General features: G+C 27.1%; 1 protein-coding gene across 1 annotated transcript in view; it reads right to left on the bottom strand.

The window, feature by feature from the left end:
* LOC113553995 (protein cappuccino-like) overlaps positions 1–22,466 on the bottom strand; it is a 45,015-nt gene that overhangs the window by 8,466 nt on the left and 14,083 nt on the right. Inside the window, exon 3 of the mRNA XM_026957618.1 lies at positions 15,828–16,019. Coding sequence (XP_026813419.1) covers positions 15,828–16,019 — 192 coding nt within the window. The remainder of the gene's footprint in view (positions 1–15,827; positions 16,020–22,466) is intronic.

Genomic DNA, 22,466 nt, shown 5'->3' with positions numbered 1-22,466 from the left:
TATTATTGCAGTGGTAAAATTGCGGCGGTTGAACGCGTTTTTGGTATGGGTCGTTCGTTTTTTGTATGACGGTATAAGGTATAATAATGGTAATGTAAAGTATCTAACTATATATTATTATATCACTGGCATACCGCAGGTAAGCACGAAAAGCAAATAACTGGACCCGTCATCTTCGCCAATATCATATCACTATTTATAATATAATATATTATAATACGTTTATTTAAATACCCATATGTTTTGGAGTAGTCAAGTAAATTGTCGAGAAAAACACATTTCTAGTCGTAATTATACAATCATATTTTTAATAAATTCAAGGACACCCGGTGCAGACGTCTGTTGGACACATTTTTAACGTATAAATAAAATAAACGTGATATATAGTACATACATATATATATATATATACTACTGCAGGAGTCAATATTACAATGGAAAGTAGTAAAGTACTCGGTCAAAAATAATTACTGTGCGAAATTCGATTAAGAATTTAATACATATATACGCGTAAAGCCGTAAACGTAATAATATCGAGTCCATACACGAGAGCATATATTAATGTAATACATTATATTTATGTTAAATGAACTGACGTCCGCTGCTACCTGTAGCTGGAGGGTATCTGTTTTCCGTGATTATTAAACACGCAAAAATATTATCAACGAGAATTTTTGTTTGCAGTGGAAGAAGGGCAGCATTCGAATTCATATACATATATCATACAAATACAAAAAACACTATATTATTATATATAATGAGAACTAAAATATGAATTTTGATTATCATATTATTAGTTATACCAAAGTACATCAATGTTAGCGAAATTTTATTTCTTAAAATTGACATTTTTGAGAGAAATTTGTAAATACTTTATTAGGTTTTAAAAAATCTAATGATTATTAATACATGTAGAACATAAGATGTAATAATAATAATAATAGTAATAAATACAATATAATAACTGTTTTAAGAGAAATACGTAAATAAATCGGGTTTTTCACGGTAAAACGATTAAATTAAACTTAACAGTTAATTATAATAGTTTATAATAATACCTATATATTTTACTTCAAATTTTCATAGCGATATAATGAATAAATATAAATACGATTAATTAGCTGGTTGTTACTTACTCAACTGTCTATAGTAATAATGTGTACAATATATCAAACATGTTAACCTGTGCATTTTTACAAAAATGTCGTACATATAAATAAAAATATCAAATATACGAGTATAATAAAATATAATTTTTAAACGACAATTGTCGACAAATGTATTTTTTTTGAGGTTGGAAGTTGGCTATAAATCGTATACATAGAAACAATATTCAAATCCAACAGAAAGTTATAGGTACATAGAATTCGCTTATTACATAAACTCCCTGGCCTATTTATTATGTTGGTACAATAAATTTGTATTTCAGTTGAAAAATCATAGAGTATTACTCTATGGAAAAAACACATAAACCTTGTACGATTTATGGAATTACGATAGTCCTACTATGGCATAGAACTGAAGAAAGTTACTGAGAAGGACATAGTACTCATAGTAGGGCTGAAAAAGTGGACACTGGAATCTCAAGTAAATAATATATTCTCTATGTAGGTGTAAAAATGTGTATGTATATTTTATGGACGAGATTTATAATTTATCATTATTTTAATAGATATAAATATTTATTATATATTTAAATATTTATAACTTTATTTCAGGTATAGACGACTAAGTTTTGATTAAGTATTTAAGTTTGTTTTTAGGCATATTAGCTATATACGAGTAACATAGCTATTATTTATTTATTTTTATTCTTACCCGAAGAGTCGTTCGTCATTGGATTTAAAATGTTTTACAGTTGGATTTGTAAGTATAAATAAATTAATAGTAAAAAGATAACATATAATTATTTTAGATATACAAGTTGAAATCATAATTTCTTCAATAGTTTCAAGGTTATGATGAGCAGTTGATAGTTTCTTTAATCGGATCTAGGCGAGAAAAGCTTATGCAATTTGAACCAGAAGTTAGCCTTTTATTAGAGAGGAGTTCTTATAAATTGGACAAGAATATGACTTACGTTTATTTTGACTAACTCCGCATAAAACTTTAAAATAGGCAAATTGTCGGTTATTTTTTTATTCATTAGGAATCTACGTAACTTGGTTATTATATACTACCTCGAGTTTTCTAAAAATCTCCTGGGGGGTGTGTTCATTTGTCTATTTGGATATCTTATTTTATTTCATTTAGTCTAGTGAGTTGGGATTTTAGATTAACTTATCAGTTGTACTTAAATTTATTTTTTATTTTTGAGTATACAGGTAGTTTTTAGATAGTATTAAAGTTAGAAATATTAACGGGGTGGGATAATTATTATTATCCGATAATATATATTGATAATGCGCTTTATTTCTGATAACATTTTTTTTATTTCTCACGATAATCGGGTGTACTCGGTGCATAGCATATAAGTTAATTTGACTTTTTTTTTATTCCCGTGAATGTTTAATGTTATTTATATCTCTGAGAAAGTTAAAATATGGCTGTGTTTGACAAATGGACTTCTTGAATTTGATTAATAGTTTTTAGAACCGCAAACGATTCTCATTTATAAATGGAGCACGAGGTTGGAAGCTTAAACTTGCACTCAATGTTTTTTTTTCATATTACAGCTGCCCTTTCACGGGCCACTATTATTAATTATACTTTTTTGAATAATCAATTCACTATAACATACAGATCATAGTTTTTCATTGGTATACAAATATTTTTTTGTGTTCGTCAACGACATTAAATTTAGTTATTTCTTTCACTTGGTACGCGTGACCGTTTTATCATCCGCATTCTTTTCCTAAAGTTACAACGCTTTTAAACAAGTTATATAATTTTTCTCAAATAGAGTTATAAGTGAGGGAATGGAGGAAGAATTTAGAACAAATTGTCTAGGAACAATTCAGAAAACTGTTAAAAATTATATTTTCATCATTAAATTGATAGATATCAAATTACACTCGTTCTTTTAAAATATATAGACATGGTAGCTGATAAGTACAAGAACAAGAGAACTTATCGGATAAATCACATATTCATATAATTTTGGCTTTGTATTTCACTTAATTAATTTTGTGTTATATGTTTGTACTAGAAGTTGTTATTAATTGGATTTACCAAGCTTCTAAAAAAAAAAAAAAATTGTAACCTCATATAATACACACAATATACAATTGTAATATACTCGTATGTATATAATTTAAAATCATTATATTTTAATATTATACTTTTTACCAGCCTATTAAATCGACTAACTTAAATTCTTTATTATTTTATACTTGGATTAATAAAAAATAATATAAAAATGAGACCTTGAATAAATTGTACACTAGGTATAAACTTTTTTTAGTATAAGTTATAACATTTATTCTGGGTTTGAATGAATTTAACCTAAGCGGAACTGTACGTTGAGCTATGCTATGATTGTTATGATTTATACTATTATACTAACTACCTTCACATCAAATGCATAAATATAAACAAAACCATGAGGAATTATTATGGTAATTGTATTTAACTATATAGTTAGACAGGTATTAAATATATTTAAAAAAATATCACGCTGACATAAAATTTTTATGATTCACTTAATATTTGTTAATAAAAGATCTTATTTTTTATTGCATAGGTTATCTATTTTTACTTTTATTGATTGTAGTTAACCGAAATATTGTCATTAAAAAACTTACACTGTAACGAATTTTATTAGATTTCATAGTACCAGTTAAGCCAATTTTTTTTAAAACCAATAATATTGAATTGCAATACTTTAACTTGTCAAGCCATGAACCGTGTTGTATTACCCTTGCACTTATAATCCACAGTAATTTAGTATTTTATTATTATGTCTTATGTAAAATGGAAAGTTCTATTTGGAGTAATAGATACCAAAATTCCAGGTCGACTTTCAACAACACAGAATCACGATATAAATTAATGAAAACAATTTCACTCTATTACTATGCGTTTTAAACAATGTTTTGTATAAAACATTTGTTTAATTTAAAAAAGGTATTAGGTCATTCAGCAAATATTGTACGACAGAGAGTCAGTCGTTTTTGATTTTTTTTTTTTTTAATTATATTTTTTATTCATGTAAAATTCTATTTGGAATTTAATACCTATATATTGTGCTATCTGGTTAAAACTATATTCGTGATCGACAAAACCGATGATCCGTGATGATTGCAACTTATGATAAGTTCTTTGGTTAATGTTATTATGCGTGGCTATTGTAAATGCGGTCAACAAACTACGCTTCGTATACAGTATACACTATACACGATGTATATATTACATGACTGTAGGGTAGGGTTTAGAATATTACAACACATTCACACACTACATTGTAATTAAATCTATCAATATATATAGTATTGATAGGTGCACTCAATGGTATAGTGAAAATAAAATTGTTTTTATTTCATTTTAGCTGTACCTATATAATGTATACATATACCTATACATATTGAGCACTACATATACGTATTTAAGACTTTTAATAATAAATTACAATAATTTCTCACGCAATCTCTAGTAAATTATTTGCCTGGTCGAACAACAATGTATATAGTGGTCTTAGTTTGTTAACAATTCATTTTTTGGTTTTGTTTTATTTCTGATTACATTTTTCTTATTTTAACAATATGTTATTTCTATGTAGGCCGTCAACAGTAAAAGTTAGCCTGTGGTTATCAGGTAAAGGTACATATTCGAATCATCAGTTGCATAATGCTTTATATTAAAGTGTGTATAATAAAGGTCACTGACAATGAGAATGCTCTAGATTCAATCATTTTGTTACTGAGTAATAATAAATATAAGTAAAATCTGTATTAATTGTAATCCAAACATATTTTTATAAAATGTATAGAATATCGATGGATAAATTATTAAATTAAAAGAAAATCTTGATATTTTAAATGTTTCAAATATTTGTGTTTTTAAGCGTTGGTACGTACATAATAAATTAATTTAGATACGTAATATATATATATATATATAAAATAAGCGATTCCTACGATACACTAAAAAATATAACATTAAAAACAATTATTATATACATTGAATATTAAAAAGAATTTGCAAACATAATAATGATAAAAGCATTAAATATATTATGTATTTTTATTTTATTTTAAGAATACAATATACCGGTATTGTTGTCTTAAAAAAAATACCGTAGCTGGTACCTACTACCTACCTATATTTTTTTAATCAATGTCTCGTCAGTCGTCATGTACACCCGTAAAAAAATACCACTAGAGAATAAAGAACAAATAATAGCTGTATAACGAGTACACTGATGCACTTGCTTGTGCACTTTTCACACCTGTCAGGTTAGTCCGTCCGTCAATTATAGGTACACCGAAACATAAAATAATAATACGGTAATCGATTCAAAATACTATCCAGTCAAACCATCTGACGGAAATTTCAGACCGTTAAATCGAGAATACGGAATCATAAGGTTATACGTATTATAAATATTTAGTTTGTTCGTATCCTAGGCAGTAGAATTAATGTCGCTTTAATAACATTATTTACTTTTCTTTGTAGATATTCTATTACATATAATAATAACAATGACGTGAAGCTATTTAAATATTTTTTAGACTAACAAAACAATACACAATTTTTGAGGGTCAAGTCGTATATATATATTTTTCGTTAATAAACATACTTTTTGTAGTGTATCATACCGTAGAAAACCAAGTGGTATTTTAAAATTTCAGATTTTACACAGCTGATGCATTATCATATTTATTATGTTTCTATAGTTTTTAAAATATTTAAAAAAATTAGAAAATTTTTGTGTATATATAAAATATAATAATTATATAATATATATTTTAGAATTTAATTTGTACAATAGTTATTAGAAAGTTATTTTAAATTAATAAAATTAATAATTTTGCTTCTAACAGCTTTATACTAAAATAATTTAAATAATTTATATTTTAACAGTACCTACCTATCTACTTACCTACCTACTATAACTATATGACTCTGATTCTATAACAAAAAAGCTAATGAAATAAAGAACATATTTTTTTAAAAAATGTACCATTTAATAATTTATTGACATCCTATAATAAAATCATTCAAATTTTTTGTTTACATTCTTACAATATGGAAATGCCACACTATTGACACATAATAGTATAAATACAAATGATGCAGGGAGGGGAATTAGGAAATAACTACACCCACCGGTCCTTAATTTGCTTATGTAAGCTAAATAATCTGTTATTGATAAATGTATTAAATAAAAAACTTTTTATCATAACGTATACAAATATTTAAAAAGTGGAAGGTTTAACGATTCACTTTGGAGGTATATTTTTTATTCCTCTCCATAAGAAAACTAAAAGCTATTATTATTGTTTCTTTATCGCTATTATAAAATTAGTAGAAAATATGTTAACTAACTTGGCGTATACAAAAAATTATGGACGGATATTATATATTCATATTATATCAGTATTTGAATTGTTAGTCTGGATAGATAAAAGAAACTACTTACTATTAATAATTATTATAAATAATTATATCTTAATATATTACTACGTGGAACCACCTCCGCGGAAATCACAGCTTCCTAACTTTTTAATTGTTCTTGTAATTATGTAATTAGCACAATTAATTGGAGGATGTATTCGCTTTAAGGAGTTTAAAGTTTAAAGGTTACAAAAATATAAAGAGTACCTAATATAATAACCTATATATATATGTTTAATAATAAATTAATTTGAATACAAACTTTAAAATATTATATCATGTGGTTAAAATTTACAAAAATAATTTGCAAAGCTAAACTTATTCTTTAGAAATTTAACTTAAATATTTTTATGTTAAAAATAGTAATAAATAGTTTTGTATTATGTAGTTAGGTTAGGTTAGGTTAGGTTTTGTTAATTATGTTTTGGTAATAAAATAATAACATAAAATAGTAATTTGTTATAACACACAAATACATAATTATTATCAATAAAATTGACGTAATCTGAAAATAGTGAAAACGAACAAGTGTTTTTTGACATGCTAACAAATAATAATTTAAAATATATATTGCAACAAAAATTACGTTTAATTATTATTATTATTGTGACTTTTATTCATTTATAAGTTATAAGTTATAATACTTTAAATAAACTAACCAGTCGATCCATAAGTATTTCATTATGTCGTCAGTATAGAAAAACAAGTTTTTGAGGAAGGTTATGATCTGTCCGCCGCAAATATAGCTTTATAATTATTTTTAATACCTTTGAGATGAAATAAAGATAGACATATTAATTAATATGTTAGACAATAAAATATATTAAGATCATTACAGTACAATCATATTTAGAATAAACAGTTAATGAGGGAATACATAGAATTTAAAACACATAATCAATATAGGCAGCTATGGTTAGAGGTGGCTACTAGATACATAATATAATATTAATATAGAATTAGAATAAGTACTAAAAGGTAAATTCATTAAAATTAGTACAATAATACAATTGATTGACTACACTTGTGTACTTAAAGTTGATAATTATATGAATAGACCAGTAGTGTCCAACCCAAGGCCTACACTTCAATTAAAAAACCATCAATTAATTATATATAATATATTAACATTACGAGAAAAAATATTTTAAGAATATAAATCTACAAAATATTAAAAATCAAATCAATTTTTATAGTATAATATGAAAGTGTTATCTTTATTGGCCCGATAGCGATAACGAAATTATAAAAAAAATGTATTTTTGTATTGTAATTTAATCATTAAATTTTAATGTATTATTATTAAAATGTTTGTAGTCCACAACAAATTCTACTCACATGATGTGAATCAGTCTTCGTAAAAGGTTGGACACCCCTATTTATACTGTATAACATTGATAAGTATAAGTATTTCTGAGAAACAAATAAAACATTTAAAAAATATAATATTACAGACTTAGCTTTTACAAAAATATATCTGATAAATTTCAACTTGTGTAATATGTTTTTATGAAAATTTAATTATAACTATTATGATTTATATTTATTGCAAATATTATTATACCTAAGTCTTAGTTACCTAATATAAAATATATTTCAAGTTTTGAATTTTAACCTGTTTATTAAGTAACTACTTAAACTACTAATAATTATGCATGTACCTACTAGGAATTTAAATGTACATTTTCTTCAAACATATTTTTATGATAATATTATTATGGTTACTAATATTATGACTATTTTTGTGAAATTATAGGAATAGCAAATATAAATAAATTATAATTTATTTTATTTTGTTTGTTAAATTTAACCAATATTTTTAATATTTAACTAATATTTTGCCATTTTTAAATTATTTTTCATATATAATTAAATTCTATACTTATTATAATGATAGTTATCGACGCAATTAGGTTAAAAAAATGCACGAGGGTTTGCGCTTATTTCTAAACCTTTTTATTCAGACACAAGAATTGTATGTACCAAAAAGACTCAGTTACAGACTTATTGTAATTATTTTTCACAGTTATTTATAATTTGTAGAAATTATCGTATTCTAATCAACTACTAATGCTACAATATATATTAATAATATATTGTATCTGTAATAATTTTAATTCATAGCTCATATTAAAAACGTAGGTACTTTGGTGATTATCAACACTGAATCATATTTTACGATCAAATATAAACATCTATTTGTATTCATTATAAGTGTGACAAGCTATTTTTCATAATCGTTGGTAATAAAAAAATAAATAAATAAAAACGAAAGTCACCGGGTAGGTTGATGTTTTTTGATGTTGAATTTAGCGTGAAGTCAAAACGTGAAGGTTATAGAAATAAAATTTGAACATTTGTTTTTTTTTAAAAACATGTGCTTGCAATATGTTATAAAATATCTAATTCTACTTACTAAAAAAAAAAAAAAAAACCGAGTGATCACACCATAGAAATATTTCGCTTCTTTCACCAAATAAATAGTTATAATCAACATCAATATTCATTCACTAAAACGTCCGTATAATATGTATAAGTGTAATAATACACTGTTTTATTTGCTTGTAATAAAATACCAATTGCCTACAGGTAGGTTTTAAATATAGTTGCTACTGCGATGACCAAGCCGTAAAGGTATTTCGCATATTTCAATATAAAATTATTACTACCCACACGTACGTCGTACAGATGATGATCACTCGCGCCGTATTCCGTCGTGCTGCAGCCGCCTTTTTTACGCGCGAAAAACAGTAGTAATAAAGATATTCAATCACTGCGTTTAACAATATTACAGGTATAATATTGTATGGTTATGCGTTGACGACGGATGGGTAACCACTGTAAACACGTTCACGCGAACGGCAATACGACGTTTTTATTACACGGTTGTAGAAGACGCGCGAGATTATTGCGACCGATCGAACGTCTAAACGCACACTGATTAGTACCGATAACATTACCATGTGGTGTGGGACATTGTGGCAGCAGCGGCGGCGGCGACGATGACGACGGCCAAGAAGGTCGACCACCGGCTGAAAACGGCTATACGAAGTATATACGCACGCGGCAGTACGTACACGAACATTTTATCATATTATTATAATTTATATTATATCTTTTGGGCCAACGAGCTGTAAATCTCGTTCTCTCTCACACACACACTCACACACACATACACGCTCTCTCCCTTTCTGTACGTCTTGTACATAAGACATAGGGACACGCGCGTCTCGGCGTTGCTATACTGCAGTTATATTATATATTACATGATATTATTATTCGACATATAATACTGCATCAGTATATAATGTACCTATCTATAATAATACGACCCGAACACAAAACAGCCACCTGCCGGTTTTCGCGCACGCGCGTCACCTACACGGCGCAGAGTCACGACGGTCGTCCGTTTTTGGGGAGGCGCGCGTGCTGTCCGACATCACGAATAAACAACCGGAAAAAGGAACACACGATTTTGCGGCGCGGTACGCCGTCTGAGTGAAATAAATAGTTAGGAAAATTCGATCGTGATCGCGGCGCAATAATAATAATAGTGAAAAAAAAATAAGTCGCGATGACGGACGTATCACGCGCGTGTCGGCGATCTACAATAGATAAAAATCGGTTTGACGGACGGACGGGTGACCGCGATCCGATTAGATCGAAAACTATCTCCTTCGATGTGCAGCAACCCGTCCAAAGACTCCACAGACTATCGGGAGAGCTGCGCGGCAGCAACAGCCGTCGCGGGCCGAACCTCGTTGTGATGTATATACAATCGAAGGAATCACCTTCCCCATCGTGCTCCCGCCAGCACCACGCCCTCCGAACAAACCCGTGGGAGAATTTTTACGTATGATATAGTATAAGGGTTACCGACGACGTGCATCAACTGCCCGTATGTGTTATTACATGTGTAGGGCTGGAGGGTACTGAACGCACTGTAATTTTTTTCAATATACTTACAGTTGTGAAAAAAATCTATTATGTTTAATTTAAGTTAACACGAACATATTTTGCCAATTATCCAGCATCAAATGTTAATTTAAATTATTCGGAAACAATAAATTATATTTCTAATAAAAACATTATTACAGGGCCGTAAGGGCGTAAGGGTGAGGCGACTGAGGCATTTGCCTCGGGCGCCAATGAAATGGGGGCGCTAAACTTTGATAAATTGTTTAAATTAAAATATTATTCTACCAGTATATAGTATTTAAGGAGCATTTAAAAATGTCTTACTTAAAAAAAAATATTTAACTATTCAATTATACTACTTGTAACTGTCACTGGGAGCGCTAACTCCCGATGAGGGCTCAAATAACATTCTAAAGTTTGTATGGCACATACTGCATTTTAGCATTTATTTTTACTTTAAGCACATGTCTTCTGCAGTTTTATTCCCTGCTGTTTATTTATTTTATTTTGTTTGGGTAACCCAGAGTTATATCCAGGCACAAAACACTTAAGACTTTAAGAGCAGTCTTGTAAAGTATTCAAATACAGGTATTTGGAAACTAGTATTTAAATGCATTTTGAAGTATTTTTAGGGTATTCCAAATACAATTTTTTAAAGTATTTTTAAGTATTCTGAATAAATTTTAGAAATATTTTTATACTTAATACTTGTATTTAAATATTATAAATAAATCAGTTTTATCAATTTCTTATAAAAATAAATAGTAAAATGTTAAATATTAAAAAAAAGTTCAGATAAAAATTTCGAAAAAAATTGACTTTATAAAAGAACATGTTTTAACTGTTTTGGGCCAACATGCTATTATCTTTAAAAATCTTCAAAGAATTTATTGTAAAATGTTTAAAATGTACAGTATTCGGTAGGTACGTACGTTAGGTTAGGTTAGGTTGTGTAAACGTAGGTTTAGGTATGTAGATTTATAAAAATTAAAAAAAAAATACTTTGTGAGTATTCGTAAAATACATTATTTTATAAGTATTTTAAAAGTATTTTTAATACTTTTTCATGCGAATACACTAGTATTACAGCAGTATTTTAATACTTTTTTACAAGACTGCTGAAGAGGTATACTAGATAAGTAAAAAAATAAATTTCAAACGACGTTTTCACAAAAAGAGTATAAATTATTATGAAATTTATTTTTTATGTGTCAGTTAAAATGAATTTTAAAATAAATACTAGTGGACTACTTCTCTAATAAACAAATATATAATAGTTTAACATTTTCAAAATGAGATTTTTTTGAGGGAAGGGGGGCGCATATACTAAAACTTGCCTCAGGCGTCAAATGAATTTGTTACGGCTCTGCATTATTATACATTAATATATTAAATTGTATTTATCTGGCAGACATATTATATCATTGTTTGTCTTAAATTTAAATAATTTAATATTTTTATTTGAATCTTATTTTAAATTTGCATTATGGTGTGGAGAGACGTTTAATATATTATATTATATTACAGACGAAGTTGTTGACGCGATCATGGCCGTATTTTTATGAAAAACTATAAATAGAAAACTATAAATATGCGAATATTTTTTATGTTCATAAACGTTTATTATTTTATATATTAGACATTTAATTTACATAAAATTAACACTACACTCAATAATAAAGGTTATCATGTATTTCAAGTTGTCTGGGTGTAGAGCTTTAGAAAGTGTACAAAATAGTGTTTTAAATAACTTGCAGGCATCTCTTTCCCATGGGGAACATTGGGCACGTACCCAGGGCCCCCTAGCTCCTGCCATATCACTAACTGATAATTGATATTTATTACTGATAAATAAACTTATTCGAGAAAAATCAAAAGATAATCGCTATTAGTTATAATAATAATAATAAAATAAAAATAAAAATAATTAATAGTACTCTGTTCAAGTTGTAGGGCCCGTAGGGGCCCCATAATACCACTGCCCAGGGCCTCAAAAAGGTTAAAGATGACCTTGATAACTTGTAATTGTGTGAGAGTAAATCTATCCCCATACTTTATTTTTTTATTAAAAAATTACAGACTACATGGCATTGGTTTGATTAGAATTTTTTGCTAGAATGTTCGCGTGATCTAGGAGTTACTTGGAATTTTGTGTTGTGAACTTTAATATTATAGTGGAAAGATTGAATTGACTTATAATGAAACTCAAAGGTAGGAATAATTCCTTTGATAATTTGTAATCTTTTATTAATATTTTAATTGATATTTTATTCGCTTAAATATTTAAATTTCAATGAAAACTTACAATACGATGTCCTTTGTTATAATATTTTTACCTATAAGTCTTATAATTAATCAATTCACTCTAATAAGAAATCATAAAGTTATCAGTATGAAATTGGTTCTGCTTAACGCAAATTTTCCAAGTTATATATTAGACGGAGACAAAACATGCGGGTGTGGCGTTTTCTTAATAAACGTCGGCACGTCGCGCGCGTGTGTTCTTTTTTTATTCGATCTTCTGCAACAACATTGAAAGTCGTTTGACGATCAGCTGTAATAATAAATTGATTTATAAAACTCGAGTACCTACATGACAATGGGATATACCAAATCGCCAACCATGTTGTAAATCCATACATAGGTACAATCCATTATATTGTATATTTATTTTTTTGCAATTTACAATAGTAGTAGAGAGAATAAGTATGAAAAGTATTAAGTACCATACGTATAGGTTTATAACGAGATCATAACTGAACCCTTATCTAAGGAAGTGGTTAGAATTTTTTTTATAAAGAATTTTTTTTCAATTCACAGTGTTACCAAAATTAGAAACAAGAGAACAAATTGACGACATAATTATGTTTTTTTTTTGACGAATGAGTGATAGTGACTAATGAACTTTTCTAAATTATTTAATAAGTTTGTAGGTATTAATATTATTTTGAGCTAATTGGTATACGAACTTTGGGCTATGAGGTGGACGATTGATTCAATATTTAAAATACGTGTATGGCGCCGGCTCACATATCCGATATCGTATACACCAGTAACAATAGAATCATATAGTATACCTTATAATTTATGCAGAAGTATTTTAGATTATTACTTTACCTATACCCAATACCCATATTATAATAATAAATAGTATGTATAATATTATTCTATTAATATGTTATGTTTGAACTGGGGCAAATAATTTTAAGAGATGTTTTTTTTACAGATAATATCTTAATAACATACAAGTATATCTTAGATAATATATTTTTTTTGTTTAGTAGTAAGATTTTTTTTATTGTCAACATAACTTGAAAATGTCTATGTGAGACAAAACTACAATTATAATTGATAGGTACCACGGTTATTTATATTAACCGTGATAGGTACTAATATTAGAAATTATCATTATTTTTTTTTAAATTATGATTATAATAATAGATATAACATTTTTTGTCGTTCGTTTATTGTAAAAAAATCATAATATATATTACTCCCATATTAGCGTACAAAGAGTATTACGTAATTTTAGTGTTACGTAAATACGGTGTAAGTATATTAGTTTTTATAGATAGAATAAGATAGGTATATCACAAAAATATAATATAACATACAATGCACATGACGAAATGTTACGCAAAATTATAAAGTTGGCTGCTGTTAATAATATCGTATTAGTCGTTGCATACTTGCATGTTGATATAGGAACGTTGTTTATTTTTTTAATTAGTTACATCAAGTTAAAAAAAGTTAGTGCCAAATCGTATTTTTAAATAAATTTCTATGACATATTAATAAAACATAGTTTACTCCTCTTAAAATATGTACATAAACATATGTATGTTTATTGTTTAGTCACTCAAACCACAGACCACATCAGTTGATAAACGTTATAAACATATAATGTACTGCTACCGCCTACCGTTAGGATACCAACTAATAAATCATAAACTGCAAAATGTAAAATAATAATGTCGGATGAATCATGGTTAATGTTGTATATCCAACAGAAACGACGCCCCTGCTTGTAAATAAACGATAATTTAAGCATCATCGAAACGTCTTCTTTTGACCTCCATCATAAAAATATAGTAGGTAATAATAATACGAATTATGAAATAACAAATCACTATTATCGTATATAAACAAGAAAATGTCAATTTCTCATGAAAGGATATAATATATGGAGAAATGGTACCTATATATTATATTATATTTTTTCACGCATACCTAGATATATTATTATAATAAAATAATATATGTTCTACATATTTTCTTTAGCAAAAAAATGTCAATTAATAAGATCGTATATGCTAATATATATTGTACATGAAATTACGAGACACAATTTTAACAGCTGTCTATGCATTTTTACAGATGAAACAGTAATCAAGTAAATCGATATTTTTTGTTTATATACGTTCATAGTATACGCATAATTTATACGTATAGCAATTCTTTTAAAATTGAAACTCATTTATTTGAAAAGTTATATCGAATTTCGAACCTAGTAAATTAGTTATAACTTATAAATATTGAAAGTGTTGACAAGCGGAGATAATCATACAGGGGTAGGTAAAAGTATAGGTAAAGTAAAAGAACGAGTACCTACACAGGGACGGACTGGCCAGGTGTGCTAGTGTGCTGTAGCCCGGGATACCTGAATATTTGACAATATTACTAATAAATGTATACAAGTGACTATATTTTTTTTGTACATTACATTGAAAAATTGGTCAGAATCGTTTTATTGAAGAAATATTTTTTTTTGAAAATGTTAATTTGTAATTACTATTAAAAAATTATTTAAACAAAACATTCATAGTTTTGAAGATAATGAGTATTAAACGTTAAAAAAATAGTCACTCAGTAATCAGTACCTATATTATGTATAATATATAGTACGCCTACTTGCACTAGACGGACGGGGTATAGACAATTATACATCGATTGACAGCACACAACGCAAATAGATTTTTCATTATCGATGGAATAAAAAGTACCTAATACTGATATTTTACTGAAAAATAATATAATAATCATATCTCCAACTATCATCATACCAAACTAGAGGTTATTGTTTTCCCACAGTCATTCAATATTAGTACATGAGGCGGTGATTACTGTTGATCTTTTTTCTTTTCCTAATAGTAAGTTTTTTTCCAAGGCTAGCCGGTATCTTTTTTTCTACCTTTCGGTCTCTGGTCGTAGCCAAAAAATAATCGAAAACCGGTTTTGTGTAAAATGCAATTTGATTCACAGCGGTGAACGTGCGGGTGCTCTCGCTTGCAATAGGTGTCTATATTATAGTATATATGTCCGTGCATTGCTGCACCGGACGAAAAATCGCTTACCTTCAAACTTTTCACGGTTCCTGAAGTCCAACTTTTCCGGTACGTGTTTCGGTCTCACTGGTTTTTGATCTTTGGTGGCCTGGTCCAGCGTGACCTTGGCGACCCTCCTGAGAACGCTCCCGTCTTTGGGACCGTCGCTCAGTTGCGAGGTGTTGCTGCGTCTAACCGCCGAGTCCACAACCTGCACCTGACCTACAAACACAAATCAATAGTACATACATTTAGTACAGGTATATCGTATACATATATAAGTGTAAGACGTAGGTAATAGATAAATAGTTCGTGTCGCACGATGTGAAACCGTAATATAGATAGGCACACAAAATTGTGGTAAATAAGAATACGTTATTGTTGCATTTAACTCACATCATACTACACAATGGCGGACATAGATATTTATAATAGGGAGGGTGAGCTATATAAAAAATAAATATTTATGTTCTATCAAAACATTTTTAAGTTTGTATCTATATAGCGAAAAAATGTAACAAAGGTGGGTTTGAACCCCCATCCCCACCATATTTGGATATGCAAATTTTGGGAAGACAGAATCAACGAATATTGCTGTTTTTCACGTAACTGTTTTTATGTTCATAATGACGTGTATTTATTTATAAAGAAAATAGAAACGCATTAATATATTACTATGAATTTACAGATTGTTTTAACACCTTCGGCCTCGTTTCTAAAATCTACACAGTATTACACTTAAAAAAAAGTATTCCTAATTTAATTATAAATTGAAAATTATACCTTGAATTTGTTTTTATTGTAGTAGACACATTGTGTTAAAATAAACTGATATTTTTTCTAATGCAAATCATATACTTATTACCTATCTATTTACAATTAATCAAATAGCAAACGGAAACAGGTAAGTGAAAACTAGGCAACTATTTAATATTATATAAGAAAAAAGTATTGATGTGATGATTGGTTCTTAATTTGAAAATAGCTTCTAATAACATCGTGCTCTTATTTTAATTAGAAAATATAAAGATTTGACGATACATTATTAAATTGTTTTATATAAATATTTCTTATATTCCTATTCAAGACGTTTAATTTATAATTTTACATTAGATATTATTATACTTATGCTTCTTTACAAAAAAGTTATAAAAGTCATGGCTTAATGTCTTTAGTGTAATATATACTGTTTGGGGGATATTATATACATTATATGATAAATTAAATCTATTATATATACATACATATTTACTGTATTAATTAAGACTAACATGTTCAACTGAAAAGAATAATCATTGTTGCTATAGATGGTATACCCAACGGCCAACCATCAACATTGAATAAACAGATTAAAACAAACAATTTTCATATTATGATGTCTATAATCATAATTTAATGTGTTGGGAGAGGTTATTAAAATGTGTATACGGATTAATATTTTCATTCATTCATACGTAAAGGTGATTACGTTTCTTGGTTTTGAAATTATTTTCTCACGATCCTAAGGTACTTAAAATTTATTTAGCAAAGTTTAAATATTATTTTGCTACACCATCCAATTAATACACTAAAAATGACTTGAACAGGTGTTATAGTCATAATAGTTGGTGTGCCCTACCTAATATACCATCCGTTTATCCATTGTTAAAACCGTGTATTTATGTGTTATATAGAAATGTTCGTGTTCGGTAGCGTAGTTCCTGTACTCTTATGTTTATTTCGTATTTAATGTGTTCAACTTCAGTGAGAACAACTATCGGGGTGGGTTGGAAAAAATTAAAATACGATGGGTACAAATCTCTCGTCCTTGCACGTAGTATGATTATCCAAGATGCATTGCACCGGTTGAGCGTGAGAATTTTAAATATGATTGAATAAACAAAACTCAAGGCTCAGATCGCAATCTAATATTTTTCTTAATATTTTATAAAAATATTTAGAAAAGTTCATTAAGTATTTTATGCTTTACTAATATTATACGTAACTAAATTGTATTTATCTTAATATGATAATATTAAAGAATGTCGATATTGGCATATTGCATAACCATATACTTAATAAGTAATAACATTTTATTTTATTTATGATGTCATTTATGTAAAATACAATTGAAAATTATAATCTATAACATAATATTAAAATGATAATAATAAAATTGCATATTTTCTTTTCAAAATAAGACTACCTATTAATAAACATTATTTGTTAGATTAGTTTAACCTTATAAAGTTATAACCTATATTTACTCTTGTCTTTTACCTTGACTTACAGTAAAAATAATTATGAATTATGTATAATGTAAAATATGTTAAGTAAAAAAGAAATTTATATTGAAAAAAAAATTTTTTTTACTTATATTTAATTTAATTCGATCCAAAGTTAAATAGTATAAACAATAATTATTCTATAAATTATAATTCAAACAAAGAATTTTAAATTAATCAATGAACAATTTTTATAAAACAATAGTCAAAACTTTTGAATATGCAGTGTTTTTATTTGTATATTCATATCGCACATCTCTATTATTCAACTAAGTGTTTGAATAAACACATGATAATTAGTAAAATTCGATTTTCAATTGGAAGATGATAACTGGTTAGGTACTTATTTTAAATAAGATTGATACATTTAGAAAATAGCTTAAGGACATAGCGAATTTAAATTCGTTTATACATGTATTTAAAATACAAAAGTTGTAGTTGTAATATTATTGTAGCTGTGAATAATAATATTTTCAATTCAATATTAAGAAAATTATTTGATCAGATTTAAATATGAGTAAAATTTAAGGTAATGGTTCATTATACGAAAACAAGATGTTTTACATAATATCAATGTTTGTTTCAAGAATCTACATAATATTATTTCATAGTATTTTCGTAGTTAAATAAAATAAATTAAAAATTAAATATGTCATGTTACCATATATTTTTCTATATAAGTACTAACTATTTTAATCACAGTTAACAATTCCGTATACGGTACACCATAATAGTTTTATAGAATAATAAAAAAATGTATATCTACAACTTTTTTATTTAGGATTATAATATTCTTTATTATAAATAAAAATTGTTTTATTTATTAAAAAAAAAATATGGTTTTTATGGTGTTTTATACGTTTTTAAGGTAATTTATTATATATTTATTCGTGTTTGTAGCAATATTAATATATACAATTAAATTAAATTAAATTAAAATGTTTTATTATTATTATATAATAATAAATAATATAATATTTACAAATATAATTAAAGCCTATAGGTATTAACTTCAAAATAATAGTGGGTAAATGATCTAATGGAGCAAACTGAAATATTATGATGCGCTGACATTTCAATAAATCATGAAGTACATTAAAAACAACGAAAAAGCGAATCAATTCACAGTTGTTCTTTTGTTCTAATAATAATATTGTGAAACGCTCGTTTTCTCCGTTGTGCACCGGTTGATTGCTTCATTAGCATCGTTCAATGGACCATGACCTTATACGGGTAAAGTGTTAGTCTCCTGCGACCGTATCTATGAAGAATTTAGATTTCATGAAAAAACACCGTAATTATTTTTAATAGTGTATATTACCATATTATGACGTATACCTGCGTTTTTTCTTAATTTAAGATGTCATACTCTTTTCTATAGATCTAAAGTATTGCTGGTAGTTGGAATATTATACCGAACTTGATATCAACATTTTCACTTAAATATAATATTTTACTAACTATACCTTCAAAAATTGTTTAAATTAGTGGATTTGTATAAGATAATTTGCAACGAAAGCAGGATATGTTGAATTTTGTATTATATTGAAGACATATATCTACTTTAACAAAATAATTTGAAATACATATAGGAAAATTCTTAAAAATGAAATTTACTAATACAAAACATAATTTAATTTATTGGAAATGTAATATAATACAGAAGGAACTCGTTGTATAATACTTTCATCTCGTAGTAATAATATTACTATGAGTAATCATCCACTGTTGTATTTATATTATTTAATAAAAATATTCTACATGATAAAATTAATTCAGTAGTGAATAAATTAGTATAGGTAGGTACCTAATTACAATTTGATACGTGTATAGGATGTCATTATAGAACACCCAACAGTATTGTGTTTCTATAATACTGCAAGTAGTATGGCTTCTTAAACATCACAACACCTATCATAACGCCGAAGACCACTATCAATCTAAATCTAAACAATTTAACAAATATAAACTATACTATTAAAAATAATATTGCAGTAATAGCTATGTAAAAATTAGCTCACAAACTAAAAGTTTTAATACTTTTACAATAGGAATACTATATTTTTTAAGAAGTTTACTTGTTTAAATCCTATATAGTTCGTAATAAATTGGAGTTTTGATAATCACATTTATGGTGTTTGGTATAAGTAGTAAGTACACAGTATACATAACTTTATATAAGCTGTAAGGTTACGTAACACTGTAACATTGTATTAATGTAAACGTCTTGAAATACTAGCATTGTGCGAATGACATCAATGTTATTTCTTGACCGTTGACCGTATATAAATAAAACATTCATGTTTAAATAACATATTCATATTTATTTTTTATTTTCAAAGCGGCTATTGGAGTAAATTATTCCATGTGGAGAAAACATTTTTTTTTTACATGCAAATTTAACATGACATTTTTTAAATTCCTAGCTTTTGTTCGATATTTTATATTTATAAATATATGCATAATATGCTAGTAATTGTGAAAATTAAATCGTTTTTAAACCACCGTATAATAAGATTAACTACAAAACTCGTATGTGCATCGTTTTTGGTGTTTGTTTCATGGCCTAAACGCCAATACCCATAAAAGCCTCGAATCCGTTCCACACAGTTGATTTCAGCGGTTTAAAGATGTTACATTATTGGTCTTTATTTATTCATTGTGTTTGATCGATAGGCTGTTTCAGTAAAAATTCTTATGTATGAGAAAAATGAATGTTAAGTTTTTTTCTTCCATATAGTACTCAAATACTCAATAGACTTAATAACTATGTGTGTGCATATGTATTTTAAAAAAAAGATTGATCTAACCATAGTCGGTTTATAATGTAATAATTTCGTTGCGGTTTCTCCAACACACAATTGACAGTAAACCACAAAAATCCGAAAACGTTAACGATCCATTTTGTACATAGAACGAAGAAAATACTTAAGTTAGTAGTTTTTATATTGCTGTATTCGCATGATGCCGTGATATTATTTTCCGAGAATTTACTTAAATGTAGTACCCATATTTTTTTTTATGAATCAAAAAGTATGATTAATTTTACCAGTAAATAAGAATTCAATTGTATGTTAAGTCTCAGTGTTAATCTTTGCTAATTATGCCTTGATTACTTGACCATTGGCGTCTTATATTCTATTATATACTAACTATTTGCAATTTAAATACGTTTAAATATTATAATTTACAGTAAAACCGCTAAATTATTTTAAACTTACATTTATTTAAATGCTATTTTTCATACGAGTTAAGTATTACAGTAAGTTATAAAATAAAGATAGTTGGTAAGTCGTTAATCATAAAAAAACGGCGTACTAATTGTTTTTACGTTATTATTTTAATAATCTAATAAAATCCCTAGACAAATAGATTTAACAGATAAAATTGAAAAAATACAAAGTTTCCTTCAGATAATAGCGTATAAATTTGATTTGACTGGTCATCCTATTTTTGAGTTAAAGTTTAATATGATTTCATTAAAATCTAGACATAATTTTTTTGATGTATATTTTATGTTCAAACTTTTGAATAATTTTACTACAACCCGGAATTATTGCAAAGAATTTCTCTTAACGTTAAGTACCACAAATTGCTACTAGTAATTTTCGCAGTTTCTATAATGTAACACAAGTAAAAATTTATTATTTCCCTGTAGTTTCTCAACAAATAAAAAAAATTACTGACAGAAAAATCGGAAAATAATAAAGAAATATATGCTTTAGAGTATTTTCAAAAGAACCACTCAGGAGTCAGGATAGTTTTTGGAATATCATACGTTGATTTATCATCATTCATCACTTTCAAATTTGATGATATCACTATATTTTTCCGGGTTTATTTAATTTGACTTTCATAATAATTGTAAAGTTTATAGAAATTTTAAAAAGTCAAATTAATTCTAAGCTTATTTTAGTATTATTTAACAAAAAAGTAGAGATCATGGTTTAGAATTTCATATCTACATAGTGCTATGTAATACTTATAAACTCGTCTATAAAGTTATACGCTATGATCAAAACAAAGTATTACCTAAATACTTTCCTACTTTTTTTTTTTTATAAAAATCTAGATTTCGGGAAAAATTATAATCCGTCCTCCCCCAGCGTGTCCTCAATTCCTCATGAAGGTGTATACCAACTAATATGTTGTAAGATAAAAAAATTATAGTGTAATAATTGTTGAAAAATTATTTTAGATTAAGGTAATACAAAATATGTTCCAAGTTAGACTAGGTAAGAAGTCTTCGAGGAGCTTAGTCCAGACAGACTACGCGTAAAGCATAGTTAATTATAAAACCTATACTACTTAATATTTGTGTAGGTATAGGCAATTGGTAATATACTTAGAGATCCACGCAAAACGCGAGAATGAAATGCTCAAAGTAAAAAAAAATGCCTATAAA

The sequence above is a fragment of the Rhopalosiphum maidis genome, chromosome 2 (genome assembly GCF_003676215.2).
Source record: "Rhopalosiphum maidis isolate BTI-1 chromosome 2, ASM367621v3, whole genome shotgun sequence".
Taxonomy (NCBI): Eukaryota; Metazoa; Arthropoda; class Insecta; order Hemiptera; family Aphididae; genus Rhopalosiphum; species Rhopalosiphum maidis.
This window is presented reverse-complemented; position numbering and strand designations above follow the sequence as displayed.